Raw genomic sequence first — 20,954 nt, 5'->3', positions numbered from 1 at the left:
GCCATACATCACCTGATGACATATGGCGGACTCGACATGGCTTTAGACTATTTTGCATAAGGTGTCGAACAGTCCACGAGAGGGTTGGACGGTCCGATATTGTACATGGATTGTCCTGTCGTACTCAGCGTCGACCTATCATACAGTGCAAACGGTAGCAGCTGTTGTCCTTGATATGAGTTCATCGGCATACCATAATATGGTTGGGACTGAGAAATCTCATTTGTTGCCGATGTGTGTTGTTGCGACTGTTTTAGAGCCTAATTTATGCAGTAGAAAATTAGGTATATGAATTTTTTTCTAGTGTGAGTGTCATTTTTATATAGACGCCATCATGAGGTCCATCCAATCATAAAAGTTCTTAGTAGATTGAATAACATCGGACGTCACGATGTTAATTACAGTGGGGATATGAGGCGAAGGCAGGAGAGACGCCATGTCAATCTCTCTCTACTTGACAATCTTCTGGTGCTGAAATATCTTGAAGTGTGCCACATACTTGTCCTTGGCCTCCTAGATCTCTTAAAGCGGTGACGAACACGATGTGAACGAGGCGGCAACAAACACAATGCAAACAAGGATTCATGCAATGGGCCGCTCGTGGGGATGGATGAACGTATCCTACAGAGCGCATCAACAAGGCAGGCGACAACGAACACGACGCGAAGGAGTCATGCAATGGGTCGGTCGCGGGGGTGGACATGCCATGTAGGGCGTTGTCACGGCGAGCGATGATGAACATGACACAGACATGGAGTCATATGATGGATTTATCGTAGGGGGTGGACATTCCATGCACGATGTGTTGACACGATGGGCGAAGACGAACATGATGTGGATAGGGAGTCATGCGATGGGTGACTCGCGGGGGTGGATACATCGAAATGCCATTGACCTATAGCAGTCTGTCGACAAGATCACACAAGCCGAGTGTGAGCCCATTGTTGATGAATTGTTAGTACAGAGTGGTGTCGCTAGCCTTCTTGCACACCTTCACCATGACAACCTCTAGTGTGAGTTCAAATATCTTGGAAGATATAAGGAGCATGACCTAGTTCCCGTTCCTCATCTCCTTGATTTTCATCTAATACTATTTGGCGCGCACTATGAAGTTGACATGACCAGCAATTTCCTCCATCTTGGAGATGATCTTCGACAAGGGCACAACGGGCATGAACCACATCTATTCATTGGGCTCCTCTAACAACCCAGACAGGTCAAGGGTTGGCGAGGACGTGATGATATCGAGCGTGTTCAAACTCTTGGGGCGACGCATGTGCGACTAGGCTTTGATGGCGGCACTACAAACACTCTCGAGCGTGGTCAAAGACACTGCTGACACCAAGGTATGCACAGGCATGACATCGGGTATGTCGAATCCCCTAACGGTGTACATGATTCGTTGACTCGTCGTTATAATCAGAGTCACGAAGATTTTGCTAATTGTGGCTCTATTGGATCTCCTTGAAGCCCTTCTTGAACCAAAGATTTTCCTTGATCGTCTGCGGTATATGGCAATACGACGTGTCAGGTCAGGGCAAAGGATGTAGTAGACGAGATTGGTCAGGCCAGTGCTAAACCAATACAAGAAGTGGTACATAGTCACTAGTGGTGGATCATGTGGTACAAGCTAGTGTCCTTGTGATTGAAGGGCAAGCAACCTACCACGAGCGGGAAGAGGACACCATAGGAACATCTGAACATGGACATCCTATAGACGATGTAGACATGTGCCGCCTGCTGTGCCGTGCGGGTAAGGGTTGAGAGCCCAAAATTAGTGACCTTGATGTTGCTCGTGGCATCGACGAGGATCTTATCAGGCTTGAGTATTCGAGTGCTAGTAGTTGAGTGCATACACGAGCTGCTGGAAGACGCGCGACGCACCGAGGCCTCGCCGATGCCATGGCCATCGTGGTGGACGAGGTAGGCGTTGAGGGAACCGCCTCCAACGAACTCCATGACGACGATGCTCTTCTTGGTGGCCATGACCTCGTGGATGCGCACGACGTGGTGGTGGTGCACCTGATGATGCATGATATCGATCGATCTCGTGCAACATCATCTATTGCACGACGCCTAATTTGGACATGTGATCCTTGTCCATGATCTTGATGGCCACATCCTCCCCAACGACCATGTTGCTAGAGTTCTAGACTTGTGATACCATGGAAGCGTAAAGATTTCTCACACAATGAATCTTTGTATCGGCCGAACCGACATATATATAGCTAGGGAGCTTACAACATAGGAGAAGATAATAGATTGGACATCCTAGTCCTAGTCATGTTATTAGTCTATTAGTCAAACACAAAAACTGTAGACATGCCACAGTTGTCTACCGTCAACATGTACGTAGAGGTTTTACAACATGTATTCCACAAAAAACAAGATGAGATGGGGCCTAATGAAAGGTGCCTATGTTATTTATCCATACAAAAAAAAAGTTATGCTGGCATGGTAGTAACTCACTCACGAGACAAAGCATAAGCATCCTAATGTTTTTCTTGGACTTGGCAGTTGGCACTGGCAGCTAGCCCGACTGGCCGTGGCCGAGGCCTATCGCCGTCCCCTTCCCAGTCCGCGCATTCCACTTCCACCTTGACCGGCACCGCGCCGCCCAGACCCGTGCCCCTGTCGCCGCGAGATGCCCAGCACGATTTCCTCGCCAAACACCACCTGTCGCGCAGCACTCACACCCCGCGCCGGCGCCGGCACTGGCCGCGGGCGGGGTCGGGCCCGGGTCGGCCCCACGTGCAGCTTCTGTTTGACGTACCCGCCGCCATCCTCCTCGATCCCCGCCTCCCTATCCCTCAGCAGCTTCGCGGCCGTCTCGAGCGCGGCGTCGGCGTCGTCCGTCGCAAGCAGCTTTTCCGCGAGCTCCGCGGGCGCCACGTCCACCTCCCGCAGCAACGCTTCAATCTCCGGGAACAGGCGGTGGGCGTCGACGCCGTGGTAGATGGCCGCGAGCTCCTTGAAGGCGCCGAAACCGCAGTAGCCCATGTGGATGCGCTTGTCCATCCGGCCCGGCCGGATCAGCGCCGGGTCGAGCCGGTCCATGTGGTTGGTGGTGAAGACGAGGATGCGCTCGTGCCCGCTGCTGGACCAGAGCCCGTCCACCATGCTGAGCAGCCCGGACAGGGTGACCTGCATCATGCGGCACACGTCAGTACTGTTGGCAAAGCGACTCCACAATTGTTTTCTAGTGCAGTCCCCGTTGTTCTACACTTCCTAAGATCCTATCATCTCAGGACATGTACATACACTGCAAAAACGTTTGAACAGGCGTTCTAAAAAAAGGACGATTTGTTTTTCTGTAGTAAGAATCCTAACGTACAGTGGAGTAAATCAATTTTTCGTGCTGATCAAGTTGTTTAGACAGTAGCCATCAATTTGCACACTTCATCACAAACGCGGCGCATGTCTAGTGTAGATTATCCTACTTCTCCTTTTCATAAAGCTACGCATGCGAGCGCCACGGCCACAGGTTTTAGAAAAAGTGTGGCTTTATATTATCAAATTCTATCTTCACAAACAAAGTTCTGTGCTTAAAATAAGCTGTTGCTTCCTATTTGTATCATGTTCTACTTAGGAGTGGTAATAAGCTCTAAATTTTACACTATAATTTTAAGAATCAAATTAGGATCAGTCTCTATTACTATTTATTTTTAATTAAAATTTATTAAGATCTTTAACTTATTGTGAACAAACATTTGAATCATGATCCATTATCACCTCTATTACTATTTAGTTTTTTATATTTCATCTATTCCAAAATATATTTCTTTCTAGCCTTCCTTTTCCATCCACGTAATAAATAATAATAAATATAAACATACATACAAACTATATTTATAGGTTAACTAATAAATATACGATTAGGGGGAGTACTAAAATACTGTTATAGAGCTAGGGGGTGTTTGGTAACAAAGTTTTTCTGCAGTTTTGGAAGAATACTGCAGTATTCTCAAATACTGAAATATTATATACATAATGGTGTTTGGCAAGCTGGGTAAAATCTCTGTTTTCAAAACTGAAGTATTGCAAATACTATAGTTGTTTTAAGGCATTCTAAACTTAGCTCTGGACCTCAGTTTTCAAAACTGCGGTATTATAAACTACGGTATTGTCATAACTAAAGTATAGTATAGTATTTCAAAAACTGTGGTTTTCAAAAACTTTGTTCCCAAATAGGGCCCTAACTGTGAAAGGGTGGAGCAAACCTTGTTTGGTTGATTGCGAATCTCGAAAACTATTATTTCTGGGTGCTTACTGTAAATTCAGATCGACTTATTACCTTTTGATGCTTGGGAGCCGGGTTGCTCGCATCGGCTTCTCTGCTCTGCGCTGTCACCGACGCGCAGTCGACATCTTCGATCAGCAGTATGGACCTGCTCTTCATCCGAATCAGCAGTTTCCTCAGCTCGGTGTTCGACCGGACGGCGCCGAGGTCGAGGTCATACACGTCGAAGTGGAGGTGGTTGGACATGGCGGCCACGAGACTGGACTTGCCGGTCCCCGGCGGCCCGTGGATGAGGTAGCCTCTCTTCCACGCCCACCCCGTGCGCTCGTAGTACTCCTTCTGGCCCAGGAACCTGCCCAGGTCGTCCAGCACGTCCTGCCGCAGCGCCGCGTCCATGGCCAGCGTCGCGAACGTGGAGGCGTTGCGGAGCCTGACGGACCGCCACTTCCCCCACTCGTTGCTGTAGAGCTTGGCCTGCCTCCGGTCCCGCGCCATGGCCTCGAAGCGGGCCATGACGAACGGCAGGTAGGCGCCGAGCGCCAGGTCCCTGTGCTGCCCGTCGAAGCTGAGCCTGAACGCCTCGCCCGCGCCGCCGCCGTGACCGTGACTCCTCAGGCGCCACGTGAGCTCGGCGCCGCGGAACACGTCCACGACGGCCGTGCCGGGGCCCATGGCGAGCCTGATCTGCTCCGCGCCGGCGCCGGCGCCGCGCGGCAGGCTGGCCTTGACCACGGGTGGCGCGCCGGTCGGCGCCGCGGCGAGGAGCGTGGAGACGTACGCCCTGACCGCTAGGAAGACCCGGTTGTAGAAGGCGCCGTCGAACTCCTCGATCACCACGGCGTGGCGCCGGGCGGAGGGCGGCGGCAGGAGGAGCAGCGCGCCCACCAGCGGCGGCGTGCCGGCTGGGAGGACGCCAGCGACGAGCCGACGCAGCAGCATGGCCGCGCCCACCACGGACGTGGCGGCCGTGATGGCGCTCTTGTACCGTTCAAGCGCTCTATTCGTTGGCGATGCCATTTGCGCGTCTGCGGAGCTGATGATCTGATCTCCGTGGCTCTCCGATTAAGCTTTTTTTGCGTAGAATCTGAGGATTGAATTCGCTTGCACTAAGCACGAAAGGGAGACCCCGATTCGTCAACGTGTGCGGAGTCGGTTTGATGAGAGTTGGTGCTCCAGCTGTCCAGCACAGCTATCATCATTCCTTCGTGTAGTTGATTGTGTTTTGTGTTTGCATTACATACTGGAGGTGGTTAATGGGTGTGGACTAGTTGACCTGCTGACTACTTTCTGTTCCCCTTTTTCCACGAACAGCCGTGTAAAAGACTTCAAAATCTTCGACCAATCACCGCACCGGCGTATAGACCGGTAGCAAATAATAATAATGTAAATACATCGAACATAAACATGAAACACAATTTTAAGTATAAAATTTTTAAGAAAAAAAAACTACATACATCAAACCATATATGAGGAGAGTTAATTGACATAAAGCGACTTTAAAAAATAACGAGTCATCTCTATTTTCATGAAACTCTTGTCGTAGATGTTACATAAGAATACCATTGTTGACGTCATAGTTCGTATTACCGTATCTGTCACAAGCATGGATCTTGCTTTATTGATACGTTCTTTCATGAGTCTTTGCCGAAGCTGGACTTAACCTCATAGGTTGGCCAATATGTTTGAAGGAGCAATTTTTCTTCTAATTTCATTGTTTCTGTCGGTGCAAAATGATGTATGATGCGATGTTATGCAATATGATGTGATGGTATGATGCAGATGATGTTGATGCACAAATCATAAAAATAAGACTCTGCATCCCCTTAGGAACGACTTTAGAGTCTTTTCACGTTTTACTTAGGTTGTATTTCAGCTCTGCATTCCCTTAGAAATGACTTTGGAGCTTCTTCACCTTTTACTTAGGTGATATTTTAGCTTTGCATTCCTTTATAAATGACTTTGGAGCTTCTTCACCTTTTACTTAGGTGGTATTTTAGCTTTGCATTCCCTTAGAAACGACTTTGTAGCTTCGTCACTTTTTCTGTTACACTCGATGGTGTAACCCCAGATTCATTACATCATGCCTTATATTGTCTTTTGGAGAAAAAAAAATAAAGACAGAATAGTAACGAGTACATTAAGCATGAAAATCTTCTGATTGAGGCCCTGTATTTCTTCAGTAAATATGTCTTGACTCAGGCACAATACTGTTTATTGTGTGTGCTTCGGACTCTTCATGTGCATCACGTTGTTGCTGAGCTTGGTGGTGCCCTTCTGGCTGCTGGTTGTGAGTCAAGGTTGGTGACATGGGTGGTGGTGGAGGTAGCGGGGGCCATGCTGCTTGAGAGTGACTTGTCAAAGCAACCGATGTTGTGGGCTGCTGGTTGCCCACATACTCAGGAATGTATGGAGAATAGCACAAAGCAGTATGCAGGACCTGCTTCGGCTGATTCTGACTTGCTTCGGCTTTCAGCTATCACTTTTTGCTTTTGGATCGTGACTTGGCACGTCCTTGTTGTATGTCCTTTATCCTCCCCGCAGAATAAATAGAACAACCTCCTGGGTTGGGAGACAAACCTTCCTCCAAAGCTTCTTCCTACTCTACCTTTTGGAGCTGGTGGCCTGTAAGAACTTTGTTGCGTCCCTAAAGACTGGGAGCTTTGCTGATGCCCTTGAGCGTGGTTTCCTCTGTCGTAACTTGAGCTGGGATTGTGGATTGTTCTAACATGTCTAGGGTGGAGCCTTCCTCTGAAGTCCCTAGTCATCTCTGAGTATCTGTAGGCCTCTTCCCTTCTTTGTCGAAGTCATTGTCGGCCCTGATGTATTCATCCATCTTCTGGAGGAGCTTTTCCAAGGTTTGCAGTGGCTTCCTGGCAAAATACTGTGTCATTGGTCCAGGTCGGAGCCCCTTGATCATAACTTCGATGACAATCTTGTTTGGCATCGTTGGCACCTGAGCCCTGAGACGCAAAAACCTTCGTACATACGCCTGCAGGTATTCCTCATGGTCTTGCGTGCACTGGAACAAGGCTTGGGCAGTTACTGGCTTCGTTTGGAAACCCTGAAAGCTGGTTACCAGCATGTCCTTCAGCTTTTGCCATGACGTGATCGTTCCCGGGCGAAGGGAAGAATACCATGTCTGAGCCACACTCATGACTGCCATGATGAAGGATTTCGCCATAACAGTCGTGTTGCCACCATATGAAGATATAGTTGCCTCATAGCTCATAAGAAACTGCTTCGGATCAGAATGCCCATTGTACATGGGAAGTTGTGGTGGCTTGTAGGATGATGGCCATGAGATAGTCTGCAATTCTGCTGCTAAAGGAGAAGCATCATCAAAATCAAAGTTAACATGACGAAAGTCATCATACCATTCGTCATCATTGCTTGGACTTTCTTGACGAAGCTCTCTCTATGGTGGCCTTCGTCCTTGGTCTTCTTGCGTGATGTGGCACATTTGTTCAGCAGCTTCATCAATCTTCTTTTGAAGTTCGGCTAGCTGAAGCACCTTTTCTCTCTTTCTTTGCACTTGCTGGTGAATAGCCTCAAGTCTCTGATTTCTTGGTCCAGCTCTTCCTCCTGCGGTGTTGGGCTAGTAGCCTTCATCTTCTAGTTTCGGGCTTCTCTTACAGAGAGCCCTTCTTGGTTGGTGTCCAGTGACTGAAGGGTAGCCCCTGACACTATTGCCTTCTTCGGTGGCATGACGAAGGTGAATGCTTGCCGAAGGTGGTCGTTGGAGTTCACCGGAGGTGGGTGCCAATGTTGGTCACTTGTTCTCAAATGTTGTGAATCAAGAACAAGACAACACAATTGTCAAAGGTCAAGAACCTTCGTCCTCTGAAGTTTTATATCATATTGGATATAGTGATCGTCAAACGAAGGTCATGAAGGACAAGACTTCATCATTCATAATAATGAAAGTATATAGAGATAGTGAATATATCCCTTCAGTTCATTCACATATGTTTTTCATAATGTACACATGAACATTAACAAAATTTACATTACATTGATACCTTCGTCTTGTTCAAAGGTACTGACACGAGAGTGATTACAAATTTATAGGCACAGGACGCAGCGCGGGTAAAAATACATTTATAACCTTAACATTTACTCATCACTGTAACATAAATCATTAGGGACTAGCTAGTATTTTCCTCTTCGGCTCGTCTCCATGTTTGATCTTCGGCATTGCTTTAAGCCGAAGTTGTTTCCATTTGGCTATAGCTTCGGTCGTTCATTGTCGTCGCTTTCGAGCTATGTCTTTGTCTTGAAATCCTTCGGTGAAGGAGAACACTCCCTTCATGAACTGAAACTCCATGTGATAATCATCATTATACTGAAAGTACATTGTTAGCCATGTTTTTGAGGACCTTCAGAAGAGAAAGGCCCCCAACATATCCTTATCAAGATTAGCCATGAATTTACTAACAACAATCAATGCATGAGATAAATCAGGACGAGAACAAAAATGACATGCATAAGAGAACCAACTGTATTGGAGTATGGAATTCTAGATATATACTCAATATCAGCATCTGACTCTAAACATAAAGCCGAAGATACTCTAAAATATGCAACTAATAAAGTACTCATTAATTTTTTATTATGCATATTAAAATGACGAAGAAACCTTTAATATAACCCAACCGACTGATGTATAACTTGCCATTTTTATATCTAAGAATTTCTATATCAAGAATTTTCCTAGTTGCACCTAAGTCATTCGCCTCAAATTCTTCACTCAATTTAGCTATTTCTGAATTTTTTCTCTTTTATATCATTTAGCATATCATCAACATAAATAAACAAATAAATAGGTGACCCATTACCATCTTCAAACAAATACAACCATTGTAATCAAATTGCTTAAAACTATGAGAGAGCATAAAAGAGTAAACTTTTTTTACCATTACTTAGGAGATTGATCCAAACCATAAAGTTGTTTTTGTAACTTGCAAACAAGTGTTCTTTCTAGGAATAATAAAACCTTCAGGCGGGTTCATATAAATGTCTTATTTCAACTCCCCAATAATAATACATTTTAATACCTAGTTGCTCAAATTCATAATCATGCATGGCAACAATACTAAGTAAAGTGTAAATAGAACTATGCTTACAACTTACGAAAAAACATCAATACCTAAAATCTGGTTATAACCTTTAGCAGCCAATCATGCTTTATACCTTATTAGATCACTAGTAGAAATTTCTTCCTTTATTTTGAAAATCCATTTGCAACATATAGGCTTTTTATCCTTAAGTAATTTTACTAAATCCCAAGTATCATTCTTTCAAGTGAATCCATCTTATCTTGCATAGCGGTCATTCAGTTATTGCAATCAACAGAAGTAATAGCGCTAGAATAATTAGAAGGTTCCAAATCACCTTCAATCTCTTCTACAAAACTCGTATCATAAGCAACCTTGCATTTTTTGTTAAGCTTTTAACTAGTTTGTGCTATCTTTTGGCATTGTCAGCAACAATAGAACATTGTGGATATTGCACAATCAGAGAAGAATATTCAATAATAGAAGAACCATCATCAGTTGGGAAAATCAATAATAGGTGCATCTTGAACAACAGATTGTCAATATCTAGTGCATCATCAAACTATAGAAAAGTTGTTTTTTAAAATAGAAAAGTTGAACCCTTTGGTTCAACAAGCAGAAGCAGGTTCAAAAAGGTGAACCAAACGCACCCGGCCGCTGATCTGAACCTTCAATTCTGCTAACTTTGTGAGAGCCATCCGACATGGTCTCTTGGTTATTGGTGTTGTTCCTGGTAAGAGGTTAATATATAACTCTACTTCTCTCTCATGGGCCTGGTAGGTCTTTAAAGAAACATCCATGAATTCACTAACCACATACACACCTTCAGCGAGATGCTGCCATATTGAACACCATGGATCTTGGATAGATGGGCAGGCCTGGCATGATAATGGATTACCCTATTGATTGGTGAGAAAATAGTCTTGTTGGCACATCCTATAAAGCTATTGTGCCGAATCAGCGGATCCATCCCTATGATTACGTCAATTCCTTGAAACGGTATTACTACTAGGTCTGTCCAAGAAACTACACTTAAAGGCTAGTTTAGGAACCCCATTTTCTCAAAAGATTTTTATTTTTTCAATGGAAAATGAACTAATTTCTTTTCGGAAAATAAAAATTCCTTAGGAAAATAGGTTCTCAAACTAGCCCTAAAAGAACTTTAGCTATTTGTTAGATGTAACTTTGGACAACTATATGTGTCAATCGATAGAGACTGAAATATTAATACATATTTTTTTTCTAAAAATGACCTGCTTCACGTCACGGCCATGAAATTAAACGATGTGAGCAAACGGCCACAGCAACTCCCTCTACACCTGAATTAACTTACAGCAAGCATTTGAACGGACATCAATCGTCAACTGCCGGCCCATCCATGCATTTACGCCCAGGACAACGAGAAAACTCTCAATTATAGCCAGTTCTGCGATTAGATTACACTGAGTCGTGGAGACCAATATCATCATTTCGCCGGGTAAAAGCAACTCTGCGTTAGGGGCCTCGGTACCGGCGGAAACACGAGAGCCAGCCCTGCGTCTGGTCCTTGGGGATCATGCCGCCACCCTTGGACGTGTCGATCACCTCCAGCATGGACACCACCTCCGCCATCTCGGGACGCTTGTCCGGGTTCGCGTCCCAGCATCGCTTCATCACGTTCGCTAGCGAGCTCGGGCAGCAGCGCGGTATCTCAGGCCTCAGGTTCTGTGGGGAAAAAAATTCATTTCGGCTCAGTCTTTCAGTGACAGCATGGCAGCGAGGGACAGCTGAACTGGACATGGGCGCGTCATATTTTCACCTGGCGAACCACGGCAGAGGTGACTTCAGAAAAGCTAAGGTCGGGGTACGGCATGTCACAGCAGTATACCTCCCACAGGCAGATCCCAAAGCTGTACACGTCACACTTCCTGTTGTAAGCATGGCCGTTGAGAACCTGCAACCATATGCCAGCAAAGCAAACCGCGGGTCCACTCTTTGAAGAAATAGGAAATAAAAATGCAAGCGCAGAGAAAGGAACCAAAACAAATCTCAGGTCAGTGGGAAAATCATGCTGCCTTGCAGATGATACAACGGTGTGAAAAACAATGGATATAGACGCAGCCTCGAGAAAAGAATATCTATTGATATATAAAGGATAACTTCTCCAAATGTGCATGTTTAGAATTAGGAACAGACGGATGGTTAAAACCAAATACCTCTGGAGCCATGTAACCAAGTGTCCCTGTTTCGCCCGTCATATCGCTAGGGTTTGAAGCCTCAACTCGGGCAACACCAAAATCAGCAATTTTTACAGTTCTCGTTTTGTCCAGAAGCATATTTTCAGTCTTGACATCACGATGCACTATCTTCTCTGAGTGGAGATAGCATAATCTATAGAAAAAAAAACAAATGCCACAATTATATCTTCCAAGACTAAAGAGTGAAGACACATAACAACAGAGTTTAAGGCAAAGATCAAGAACCAAAAAAAGATCAAATTTACTTACCCCCTGGCAATGTCAAGAGCTATTTGGACCACAACTTTAAAGGCAAGCTTCCTTCTCCTGTTCTTTATCAGAAAACTTTTCAGTGCACCTCCAGGGAGGTACTCAACAACAACGCAGCAAATATTACTGGGCATGCCAAGATGTCCATGTTCTGTCTGTATATTTAAATCTCTTGCACCCATTATAGCACCAATAAACTGTCAGGTAAAAAATTCATGTGGTCATTAGGATACCTAGTTGCGCTAAACATAAACCTCCAAAGTTCTATTGTTCTTAAAATTTGTAACTATCAAATGGTACAAGAAAGGTTATAGTGTCCCTTACCAGTGGCTACAAGATTAACTTTGGGATATATTTCATGCTTTGAAACAAATTAAGACACATTGGGGCATCAAAATAGATGGTAGTGCTGCACATGCCCCTCACTATGCTGTCAGATACCCAGACATGGGAAACAATGTGAAGACCGACAACATAGGGATGATTGGCCACATATTTCGGTATGTTGAAATAGATACATCATGTAGAAGTAACCAACTTTAACCATAGGGTTACAATTAATACTATAAGACAACAATTCTAGACTTTGTCCTATGAACCAATAACTAAAGAAGTGTCTTATATAAGCAGTTACTTAACCTAAGAAATTAGAGAGGAAGGGAGGGGGGCTTCTTCGGACAACAATTACCTTAGTAACGTTCGGATGTTCAAGCTTATGCCAGACAACAACTTCTTGTGCAAAAGCTGCTCGCAGTGCAGCAATTTCTTGTTCTGATCTATGACCATCCTCACCCCAGTCAAGCAATTTTACTAGAAGATGGTAACATTTGACAATCAGTGTCGAAAAATGGAAATTACGATGGTAAAAATAAAGTTTATCATGTTGAACGTGCACTTTACTCCATATCTGTAATAAATTATAACAAAGCACATTCCAAAACTCAAAAGTGTACGTTAGTGTGATGGGGACCAAAGATAGCACATTCTTGACGAATACTTTGTTGTGCATGTCAAACAACAATCTGTAAAGGTTCAACCTTATAATCCTATTAAGCATGGTGTCTAAAATGGAACAGTGAGACACCTATTGAGGGTCTAGCATGATCATCAAACACACAGGGAAGTAAAGTATGACAGCTGAGAGGCACTTTATAGAGGACAATGAGGAAACTGGTTATCACCACACAGCCAAAGTAGCGAATAATTGCAAAGCAAGCCAATCAACAAAGTCAGTGAACTTATGAATGCATAATACACATTTGATATAGCATTCTAATAGCACTTAAAGAATATAAATGAATCGAATTAGATGGTGAACAAACATATTGAGAGGGCAGCATGCAAGTTCTGGACATACAAATTGCATCTGCTTTTTCACGAGTCATGTGATTTGCTTTAGCGGGGCAATCCCAAAATGTTAATTTAAATTTCTGGCTGCAAACTTCAGTGTATTTATTATCCTTTTTGAAACATTGACCTGGTACAGATGCTTTCCAATTTCCCTGGTCCCATGAAAAGTGCAACACTTCCACCTGAAAAATCAGCAGCTTTGTCCTGTAGCCTCCTGACTTCTAGGGCCTCATCATAAGCTGAACACATGGATCATGCCTATGAAAAACTTTAACTGTTGGTTGGCTCGGATCACATGCGGGGGTTACACACCAAAAAGCTATAAGCGGACTTATCTAACAGAAGTCACGGAATACACCAAGGGACCGAGAAAAGCAGAGGTACCAACTTTAGCAATTTGCTGACAAGGAAAAGCACAGATGACATGACACGACAGGAGAAAAGCCAAAACAACTCGCCAAACCATCTAGAACAACCACCTATAGCAAATGACATTGCTATCTAACGATCAATTCTGCTCACCACTCTAAGCAGGGAACTGAAAATGAGGCATGCATCAAAGTTTCCTAAGGACTTGCGTAGGAATCGATCAGACATGGAACCAAATTTCTAGCGCATTGAAGGAGAAGATAGAGATAACTAGCGTGGCTATTTCGTCGAACAGTTCATGGACAATGAAAATTGGCTCATCATGGCGAAATTTCATTTTGCGCATGGCTATTGCACATTTGCACGCATAAGCGTTAGCTGTGTAAAAAGTAAGTAGTGTGAATGCTGGGGCGATACCAGCGACGTCCTGGCCGTCGTAGACGCCGCGGTGGACGGTGCCAAAGGTGCCGCGCGCGATGACGCCCTTGATAACGAGCTTGGTGGGGTCGATCTCCCAGTCTTCACGGCACCGCCGCAGCGGCGTCAGCTCCTCCGGGCCCAGCCTCGCGGACTCGCCGCCGCGGCTCCCCGTCCCGGAGGGTAGGCCGACTCCCCGCTCCGCCCGGCGTCCGAGGTGGCGCTCGAGCTGCTCGTCCAGGCTCTTGAGGTCGATCTGGTCCGCGCGCACGAACCCAGCGTCGCCGCCCGCGCTGGTGGGCTGCCTCATGCTTGCAGTAGTTGGTGGAGCCGGGAACGCCGGGGAGGTGAGCGGCGGTGGCAGTGTCAGTGGATGCTGTGGGCTTGAGCTGGGTGGAAGGCCTCACGTGGTTTGGCTGCCGCAGTGGGTGGGTGACGGCGGCTACTGGGGAAGAGGAAGAGGTGGCGAGGCGAAGGTGGTTCGAGTTCGTGCGGGAGCTTCCATTCCATGTGAGCGCATGGGACAGCGGGTTGCCGAAGTATACACGGGACGGGTGCGGAAGGCAAGTGACCCAGGGGCCAGGGCTCGTCACTCGTGTTGCGGTTGCGGGCTCCACCAGGTAGCGACGAAAACAGATGAAAACACCCTTTTTCTACTTCTGTTTTTAACGGAAACAGAATCGGAATGACCGCGAAGTTGGACGGGAGCAGAATAAACGGACCCACAGAAATCGAAAATTACGAACAGCGGGAAAACGTAGTAATAGAAAAAAAATAATATGGATCATCATGTTTTAATTTACACGTAGAATTTTGCACGAGTGGAGGTTTAAATCTTAATTGTTGATTCCACGCCTACATGTATCTAACTAATATGATACATTTTTGTATTTTATTAAAATATAGTCTATCAATGGGACATAATTGCGTGATTGGTTGCCTGGCTACCACACCCAGGTATAGATGGCCAGTCGTGCCGGGCTAAACGGGCCGGCCCGGAGCACGGCACGGCCCGTAGTGCCTGGGCACGGCACGGCACGGCTGATGTCGGGCCCGTGCCGGCACGGCCCGATAGGTAGTGCCGTGCCTGGGCCGAGCATCAGGCACGTTGGGCCGGCACGGGCACGGCACGATTAGCCCCTAGGCACGGTTAGGCACGATTATGCATTATTAGATCCAAACACGACTAGTTAGCTGTGTGTTGTAATCTTTTTTCTTATCTAGGGTTCTCTCATAAGGGTGAGTTTTTACCTAAATAGGTTTTTAATGAGTCACCCATTGCACTAAACAGTTCAATATTAGCTATTTTAGTATGTTTTAACTGTGTTTGTGAAAATTTGACTAAAATTTTGTGGTGTAGTGCTAAACGGGCTATATGGGCTAAACGGGCCGGCACGGCACGGCTAAGCAGGCTTAGTGCCGTGCTTGGGCCTGGCCTCAGGCACTAGTGCCGTGCCGGCACGGCACGGCTATTAAACGAGCCAAACGGGCCGTGCCCTAACCGTGCCGTGCCTGGCCGTACCCGGGCCGGGCCGTGCCGTGCCGCCCATTTGGCCATCTCTACACCCAGGTCAGCCTTGTGTATTGACCACACACGTATAGGTGATTGGTTCTATGTACCGTATGGATGACCGTTTAGACCATTTACACGTCATTTAAACGCTACTCAGTAGCTAACTGTGTTGGTCGTTTATGCCGTTTAATCCGTTTAATCTCATATAATATGTTTTTTAGTCCGTTTAAACACACGTATAGTTCGATTAAACGCTAAACAGAGGATGACCGACTATTTACCGTTTAGCGTTTAGGTTAAAATTGATACTACCTCTGTCAACAACACACAAGAATAATCTAACAACCTGTATGACCGTGCAACTGACAATACATCATCCATGTGCCACAACTACATGTACCAAGTTTATGTGCATACTACAAGTCTACGAATCCAAGTTATCCGTTGTAGACTTACAGGTTATAACTAAGGACATATTTGGATTCACGATACTAAAGTTTAGCAGTATGCTTTAGTAGACTTTAGCACATGTGGATCCAAACACAAGTGCTAAAAGGTGCTAAAAGATATTAAAAGTGAAGTGCTAAAGTTTAGCACCTACTAGCAATTTAGCTATCTAAGGGGGTGTTAAAGTTTAGCACGTGAGATCCAAACATGCCTTAAATGTACCCCCTCCGTCTATATTAAAATGGCTGATGATGAATCTAGAAACATATATAAAAATATACATATTGTATTGTATGAATCCATTAATTATATAAAATGAATTTTAATTTAGGAAAGAGGGGTATATATTTCTTTAATTGATACATATGCACATGCACACCGTTTGTACTTATGAATACACAATAAAAATAGTGATAATTGATAAATTATAACTCAAATCCAAAACAATACAAATGATGAGGTTATATTATTTACTTAATGACACATTTTTTCAGTTCACCACAGGTCCACAACCATAAATTGTACTTTGCAGTTTGCACTTTTCATAGTTCATTATCATCCTTCATGTTGTTTGGGATCATTTTCTTCATCCTACAAGTTAATAATAGACATCCCAACTAAACTTTTGTCAACTACGCTAAATATTGTTCGTTGCGGCTTTAATCTAGCTGCGGCTACGTTGTCTATGTGGATTGTAGTTGCAGCAGTTCAAACAGATACAACATCTACGGTTGTAGAGCAGCCAAACAATATCAAATGGACATTGCTTTAAAGTGGGCCAGTCATGTATTTATTCAATTCATTTGTCTTGTGCCAGTCTCACTATCATTATCGAAGTTCTTAAGTTCATTTTCTTGATTTTCAACATCTTAGCTACTCTGCAGAGCACGGCTGGCATGCGGCGCGCAAATACAAGAAGAAAATAAATGAAATGATATTGTTATTAAATGAAAGATGTTCTGAGTTTTATTTTTACGAAGCAAATGATTTGAACTGTGAAACGTGTTGTTTGGAGGAATTGGGACTTTCGTTCGCGTATACTATGTGCATTCGGCATTCCCCTCTTCCCGTGGAACAACCCAGAAAGAAAACTAGCCCAGCCCATGTATATCCACCGGCACTCGGCACGAAGTCCATAGCCAGCGAAACTCCCGAAACCGTACCAACCAGACAATTCACCATGGCGGCGCCGGCGCAGGCGCAGGCGCAGGTCCTGCCTCTCCTCCGGTGGAGCCGGAGCGCCTCCTTCCTCTGCGCCTCGTCGCGCCGCCTCTTCTCCGCCCTCCAACGCCCCTCTGCCGCTGCTCGCTGCGAGGCCGGCTCCAAGGCCATGCTCAAGGGGATGGACTACTCGGAACTCGAGGTAAGGGCTTGGCTCAAGACATGTTGGGTTTTAGGTAGTTCGTTGGTTGTGTCGTACGCGCGTGTGAGATGATTTAGTGCGGGTTTCTTTCAGAATTGGGTGCAGGCGCAGGGGTTTCGGCCAGGCCAGGCCATGATGCTGTGGAAATGCCTGTACGGGAACAACGTTTGGGCTCATTGCTACGACGAGTTGGCTGGTAAATTTTCACTGTGTCAAGTAGAATCCATCTATTTAGCATTAGTATATGCTATAACTAATCCCTGTGTTTCAAATTACAGTTCAGTTTAGGGGGTGTTTGGATACCTGGACTAAAGTTTAGACCGGGTTTTGGATGCCAATTAGTAGGATCAAACATGAGCTAAGTATAAAACTAATTGCATAGCCAGTGGCTAATTCGCGAGAGAATCTGTTAAGCCTAATTAATCCATGATTAGCACATGTTTACTGTACAAAACATGGACTAATCATTGATTAATTAGGCATAATATATTTGTCTCGCGAATTAGCCATGTGTAATGCAGTTAGTTTTATAATATAATAATTAGCTTATGTTTAGTCCTTCTAATTGGCATTCAAAACCCAGACTAAACTTTAGTTCTGGGGATCCAAACACCCCCTTAGATTTGTCCTAACTCAAATGTCCCTAACTGAAAAACTATTAACGTCCACCAGTTCAAATAAATTCACTATCAAGACATATTTAATCAAAAAAATAATGAGACTAATTTCATGTTGTAGATGTTGATACATTTTTTCTCTTGTAAGAATTAGTTTTGTGGCATGTTTCTCTTACTAAGTTAACTACATTTTCTATTGTCCAATGAGTTCTATTGCTTTTCACTTTGGAGAACCTACAAATGTGCTTATGATTCTTCTCAATGTATGCCATTTGATGTGTTGCCAACATGTTAGTTAAATGGATGCCACCTATTTACCTCTAAAATCCTTCAGGTTTAAATAAGGATTTCAGGAAGATGATAACCGAGCATGCTGATCTCAAGGCATTAACTATGAAGGACATCCATATTGCATCAGATGGAACCCGTAAGGTAGTTTTCAGTGTTGCCGTTGTGTTATGAAGTGATTTACTGGATATGATTGATTTTTGAACACAGGATGTTACAGATATTGTTCTCTCTTGAAGATGGTTCAGTGATTGAAACAGTTATCATTCCTTGCGCTAGGGGCAGGACAACTATCTGTGTTTCAAGCCAAGTTGGTTGTGCCATGAACTGCCAGTTTTGTTTCACTGGAAGGTTTGTTTACTTATGTTACAAGACATTTTTCTTCTCTTGGCCATTACTGATTCATGCTTGCTTGGTTTTTTATATATAGGATGGGTTTGAGAAAACATCTCTCGACAGCTGAAATTGTCGAGCAGGCTGTGTTTGCTCGTAGGTTATTCTCAGATGAATTGGGATCAATTAACAATGTTGTATTTATGGTAAGCATTTGCTTTAAGTAACTTATGCTTTGACTGTGTACGATAGTTAACGTGGCATCTTGTTTAACTAACAGCATATGATTTGTATTCTGTTCTCATCTATGCTGTTCTTCGTAAAGTGATATCAACAAATATGTATAACTGTCTAGTGTCTACAGTCTATCTTAAAGTTCTACTTTCAAGCCAATTCATACTGCCGTGGATTCAAAGAGCACATTTTTTTAACAGTATATTGAATTTCTGATGTTTTCCTTGCACCTGCTTTGTTGCCATATTCAATTATTTGTTGCCATTTTAGAATACTGTGAGCTATATATATGGTTACATGTCTTATCAGTTGCCCTTGTTCTTATCAACAGTAATACTGAATTCTGTTTCTTGTTCAGCTGTTAGGCTTCCTGATGTTGGTTTTGGAGTACTGTGTTAACAAAAATTAAAGTCTAGTTATAGCAACATGTATACGTTGTTTAGGCATCTTTTATGCTTACTTGCTGCAGTTAGCTTTTAATAACATCTCATCGTGTAGCCTACAAGATCTAAAAAGTTATGCTGTTTTTGTTGAGTTGATGGTACACTATTTCATTATAATGTCTAATTTGTCCAGGGCATGGGTGAACCATTTCACAATATTGACAATGTAATAAAAGCCTCAGCAATAATGGTTGATGAGCAAGGTCTTCATTTTAGCCCTCGCAAGGTTACTGTCTCCACAAGTGGTCTTGTCCCTCAGTTAAAACGCTTCCTCCAGGAATCCAATTGCTCCCTGGCTGTCAGTCTTAATGCGACAACAGATGAGGTAGTGATTATTCTATTCTTTTTTTTTTTTTTTGCATTGGGCAGACCCAGCGCTGGAGGCACCCACATGAGTCAGGTCTGGGAAAGGATTGTTTCACTGTTTTGTAAACTAACTTGTTTTGCAGGTTAGGAACTGGATAATGCCCATAAACAGAAAGTACAATCTTAACTTGCTTCTTGGCACTTTAAGGGAGGAACTTAACCTCAGACAAAAACAAATAGTGCTATTTGAATATGTCATGCTTTCTGGAGTGAACGACAGGTCAGATATCTGCTTTAGTGTCTTTGCTGACTGTTTTTGTATGTTATGAATCTCTTAGCATAGGTTGCATATAAATCTCCTTGCAATAGATAACTTTCTCCCCTATATTCAATTGTTCATAAGGTTTTTCTTTTTCTATCTGGTCCAGGCATACATGTATGCCTACTAACGACAGTCTATAGTTGTTATTGTAATGCGTAGCCCAGTAGGTAAATTGAATCTTCTCTCCCTTCCTACTCCGTTGGTAAACTGAATCGTTTTCTCAGTATTAACCTTTTTCGAAGCTATCACAGTTAACTAGTACCTGCTTCCACCCTGAACCGTATATTTTTGTTTGATTTACTGTGCTTGCAGTATGGATGATGCCAAGAGGCTTATAGAGCTAGTCCAAGGGATCCCATGCAAGATAAACCTCATCTCTTTCAATCCCCACGGCGGTTCCCAATTCAAGCCCACACCAGACGATAAGATAATTGAGTTCCGCAACGTTTTAATTCAAGGTGGCCTCACTGTTTTTGTTCGGCTCAGCAGAGGGGATGATCAGATGGCTGCCTGCGGGCAGCTAGGAGAGCCTGGAGGCTATCAGCTACCTCTGCTCCGTGTGCCCGAGAAATTTCAGGTCGCCTTGTGATGCTAAACAGTGCATACAGTAAAAATGGTCCTGAGCAGCTTGACGAACACACGGAGTAATTGGCTTGGAACGACGATTCGATCGTGCAAATCTTGCAAGTTCTACCGCCTTCGGAAGCTTGTGTGGACTTCTGCAATAACGTGCAAATCTGAACCTGGGTACTTGTGCGACAACACATTTAGACATGGTGTTGCTTCTGCTAGTACGTGGTGTACCCAAACCAAATTCGATAAGATTATTATTATTATAAATTGGTATTTTCTGGCAAATCGTTGCTGTATAAGACATTAACAGTGTAACATGCTTTCACTTGGTACTTCGAAAAATATGGAATGAACTTATACGGTAATCAGCAATGAGAGAAGAATCTGGAGGACAAGGTTGCTTGCCTGAATGAGATACCTTAACCACTAAGGTGTGCATGGTACTAGCCACCTACACACCTGATCACCCCAAATGAAAGAAAGAAAAAAAAGCGAAAACTCTAGCACAAGCCCCACCGGATCAAAGTTCTTTTCGTAAAGCAGTCCAGCATGGCGACACCACGGTCCGAATTTTTTGATAGTCTCTTTTTCGAAAAAAA

The 20,954-nt window shown here is 44.1% G+C and overlaps 3 protein-coding genes and 1 pseudogene across 3 annotated transcripts; 1 reads left to right on the top strand and 3 right to left on the bottom strand.

Moving 5' to 3' along the window:
* Positions 1-955: 955 nt before the first annotated feature.
* Positions 956-2,137, bottom strand: LOC109941921 (CBL-interacting protein kinase 25-like; annotated as a pseudogene).
* A 259-nt stretch (positions 2,138-2,396) lies between these two features.
* Positions 2,397-5,430, bottom strand: LOC100382205 (Protein HYPER-SENSITIVITY-RELATED 4). The gene is made up of 2 exons (NM_001174964.1): positions 4,295-5,430; positions 2,397-3,144 (listed from the first exon to the last, which is right to left on the bottom strand). Exons 1-2 carry the CDS (start codon positions 5,255-5,257, stop codon positions 2,557-2,559), a joined length of 1,551 nt encoding a protein of 516 aa, NP_001168435.1. The 5' UTR covers positions 5,258-5,430; the 3' UTR covers positions 2,397-2,556.
* A 5,153-nt stretch (positions 5,431-10,583) lies between these two features.
* Positions 10,584-14,324, bottom strand: LOC100381637 (putative protein kinase superfamily protein). Its single transcript, NM_001174452.1, has 6 exons — positions 13,917-14,324; positions 12,469-12,590; positions 11,781-11,977; positions 11,490-11,664; positions 11,093-11,227; positions 10,584-10,998 (listed from the first exon to the last, which is right to left on the bottom strand). The coding sequence occupies exons 1-6, from the start codon at positions 14,224-14,226 to the stop codon at positions 10,789-10,791; spliced, it is 1,149 nt and encodes a 382-aa protein (NP_001167923.1). The 5' UTR covers positions 14,227-14,324; the 3' UTR covers positions 10,584-10,788.
* Positions 14,325-16,962: 2,638 nt separating this feature from the next.
* On the top strand, positions 16,963-20,725 carry LOC100273119 (uncharacterized). Its single transcript, NM_001365731.1, has 8 exons — positions 16,963-17,239; positions 17,333-17,435; positions 18,191-18,288; positions 18,365-18,495; positions 18,575-18,683; positions 19,288-19,479; positions 19,604-19,740; positions 20,095-20,725. Exons 1-8 carry the CDS (start codon positions 17,057-17,059, stop codon positions 20,369-20,371), a joined length of 1,230 nt encoding a protein of 409 aa, NP_001352660.1. The 5' UTR covers positions 16,963-17,056; the 3' UTR covers positions 20,372-20,725.
* The last annotated feature ends 229 nt before the right edge of the window (positions 20,726-20,954 follow it).

The sequence above is a fragment of the Zea mays genome, chromosome 8 (assembly GCF_902167145.1).
Source record: "Zea mays cultivar B73 chromosome 8, Zm-B73-REFERENCE-NAM-5.0, whole genome shotgun sequence".
Lineage (NCBI taxonomy): Eukaryota > Viridiplantae > Streptophyta > Magnoliopsida > Poales > Poaceae > Zea > Zea mays.
This window is presented reverse-complemented; position numbering and strand designations above follow the sequence as displayed.

Excerpts from the sequence above, each read along its gene's own strand:
- LOC100382205 (NM_001174964.1), bottom strand. The coding sequence starts at position 5,257 with ATGGCATCGCCAACGAATAGAGCGCTTGAACGGTACAAGAGCGCCATC. Across the intron at positions 3,145-4,294 it reads CGGCTCCCAAGCATCAAAAG|GTCACCCTGTCCGGGCTGCT; the intron begins GTAATAAGTCGA and ends CGCATGATGCAG.
- LOC100381637 (NM_001174452.1), bottom strand. The coding sequence starts at position 14,226 with ATGAGGCAGCCCACCAGCGCGGGCGGCGACGCTGGGTTCGTGCGCGCG. Across the intron at positions 11,665-11,780 it reads GCTCTTGACATTGCCAGGGG|ATTATGCTATCTCCACTCAG; the intron begins GTAAGTAAATTT and ends TTTTTTCTATAG. Across the intron at positions 10,999-11,092 it reads CCTCTGCCGTGGTTCGCCAG|AACCTGAGGCCTGAGATACC; the intron begins GTGAAAATATGA and ends TTTTCCCCACAG.
- LOC100273119 (NM_001365731.1), top strand. The coding sequence starts at position 17,057 with ATGGCGGCGCCGGCGCAGGCGCAGGCGCAGGTCCTGCCTCTCCTCCGG. Across the intron at positions 17,436-18,190 it reads TTGCTACGACGAGTTGGCTG|GTTTAAATAAGGATTTCAGG; the intron begins GTAAATTTTCAC and ends AAAATCCTTCAG. Across the intron at positions 19,741-20,094 it reads CTTTCTGGAGTGAACGACAG|TATGGATGATGCCAAGAGGC; the intron begins GTCAGATATCTG and ends CTGTGCTTGCAG.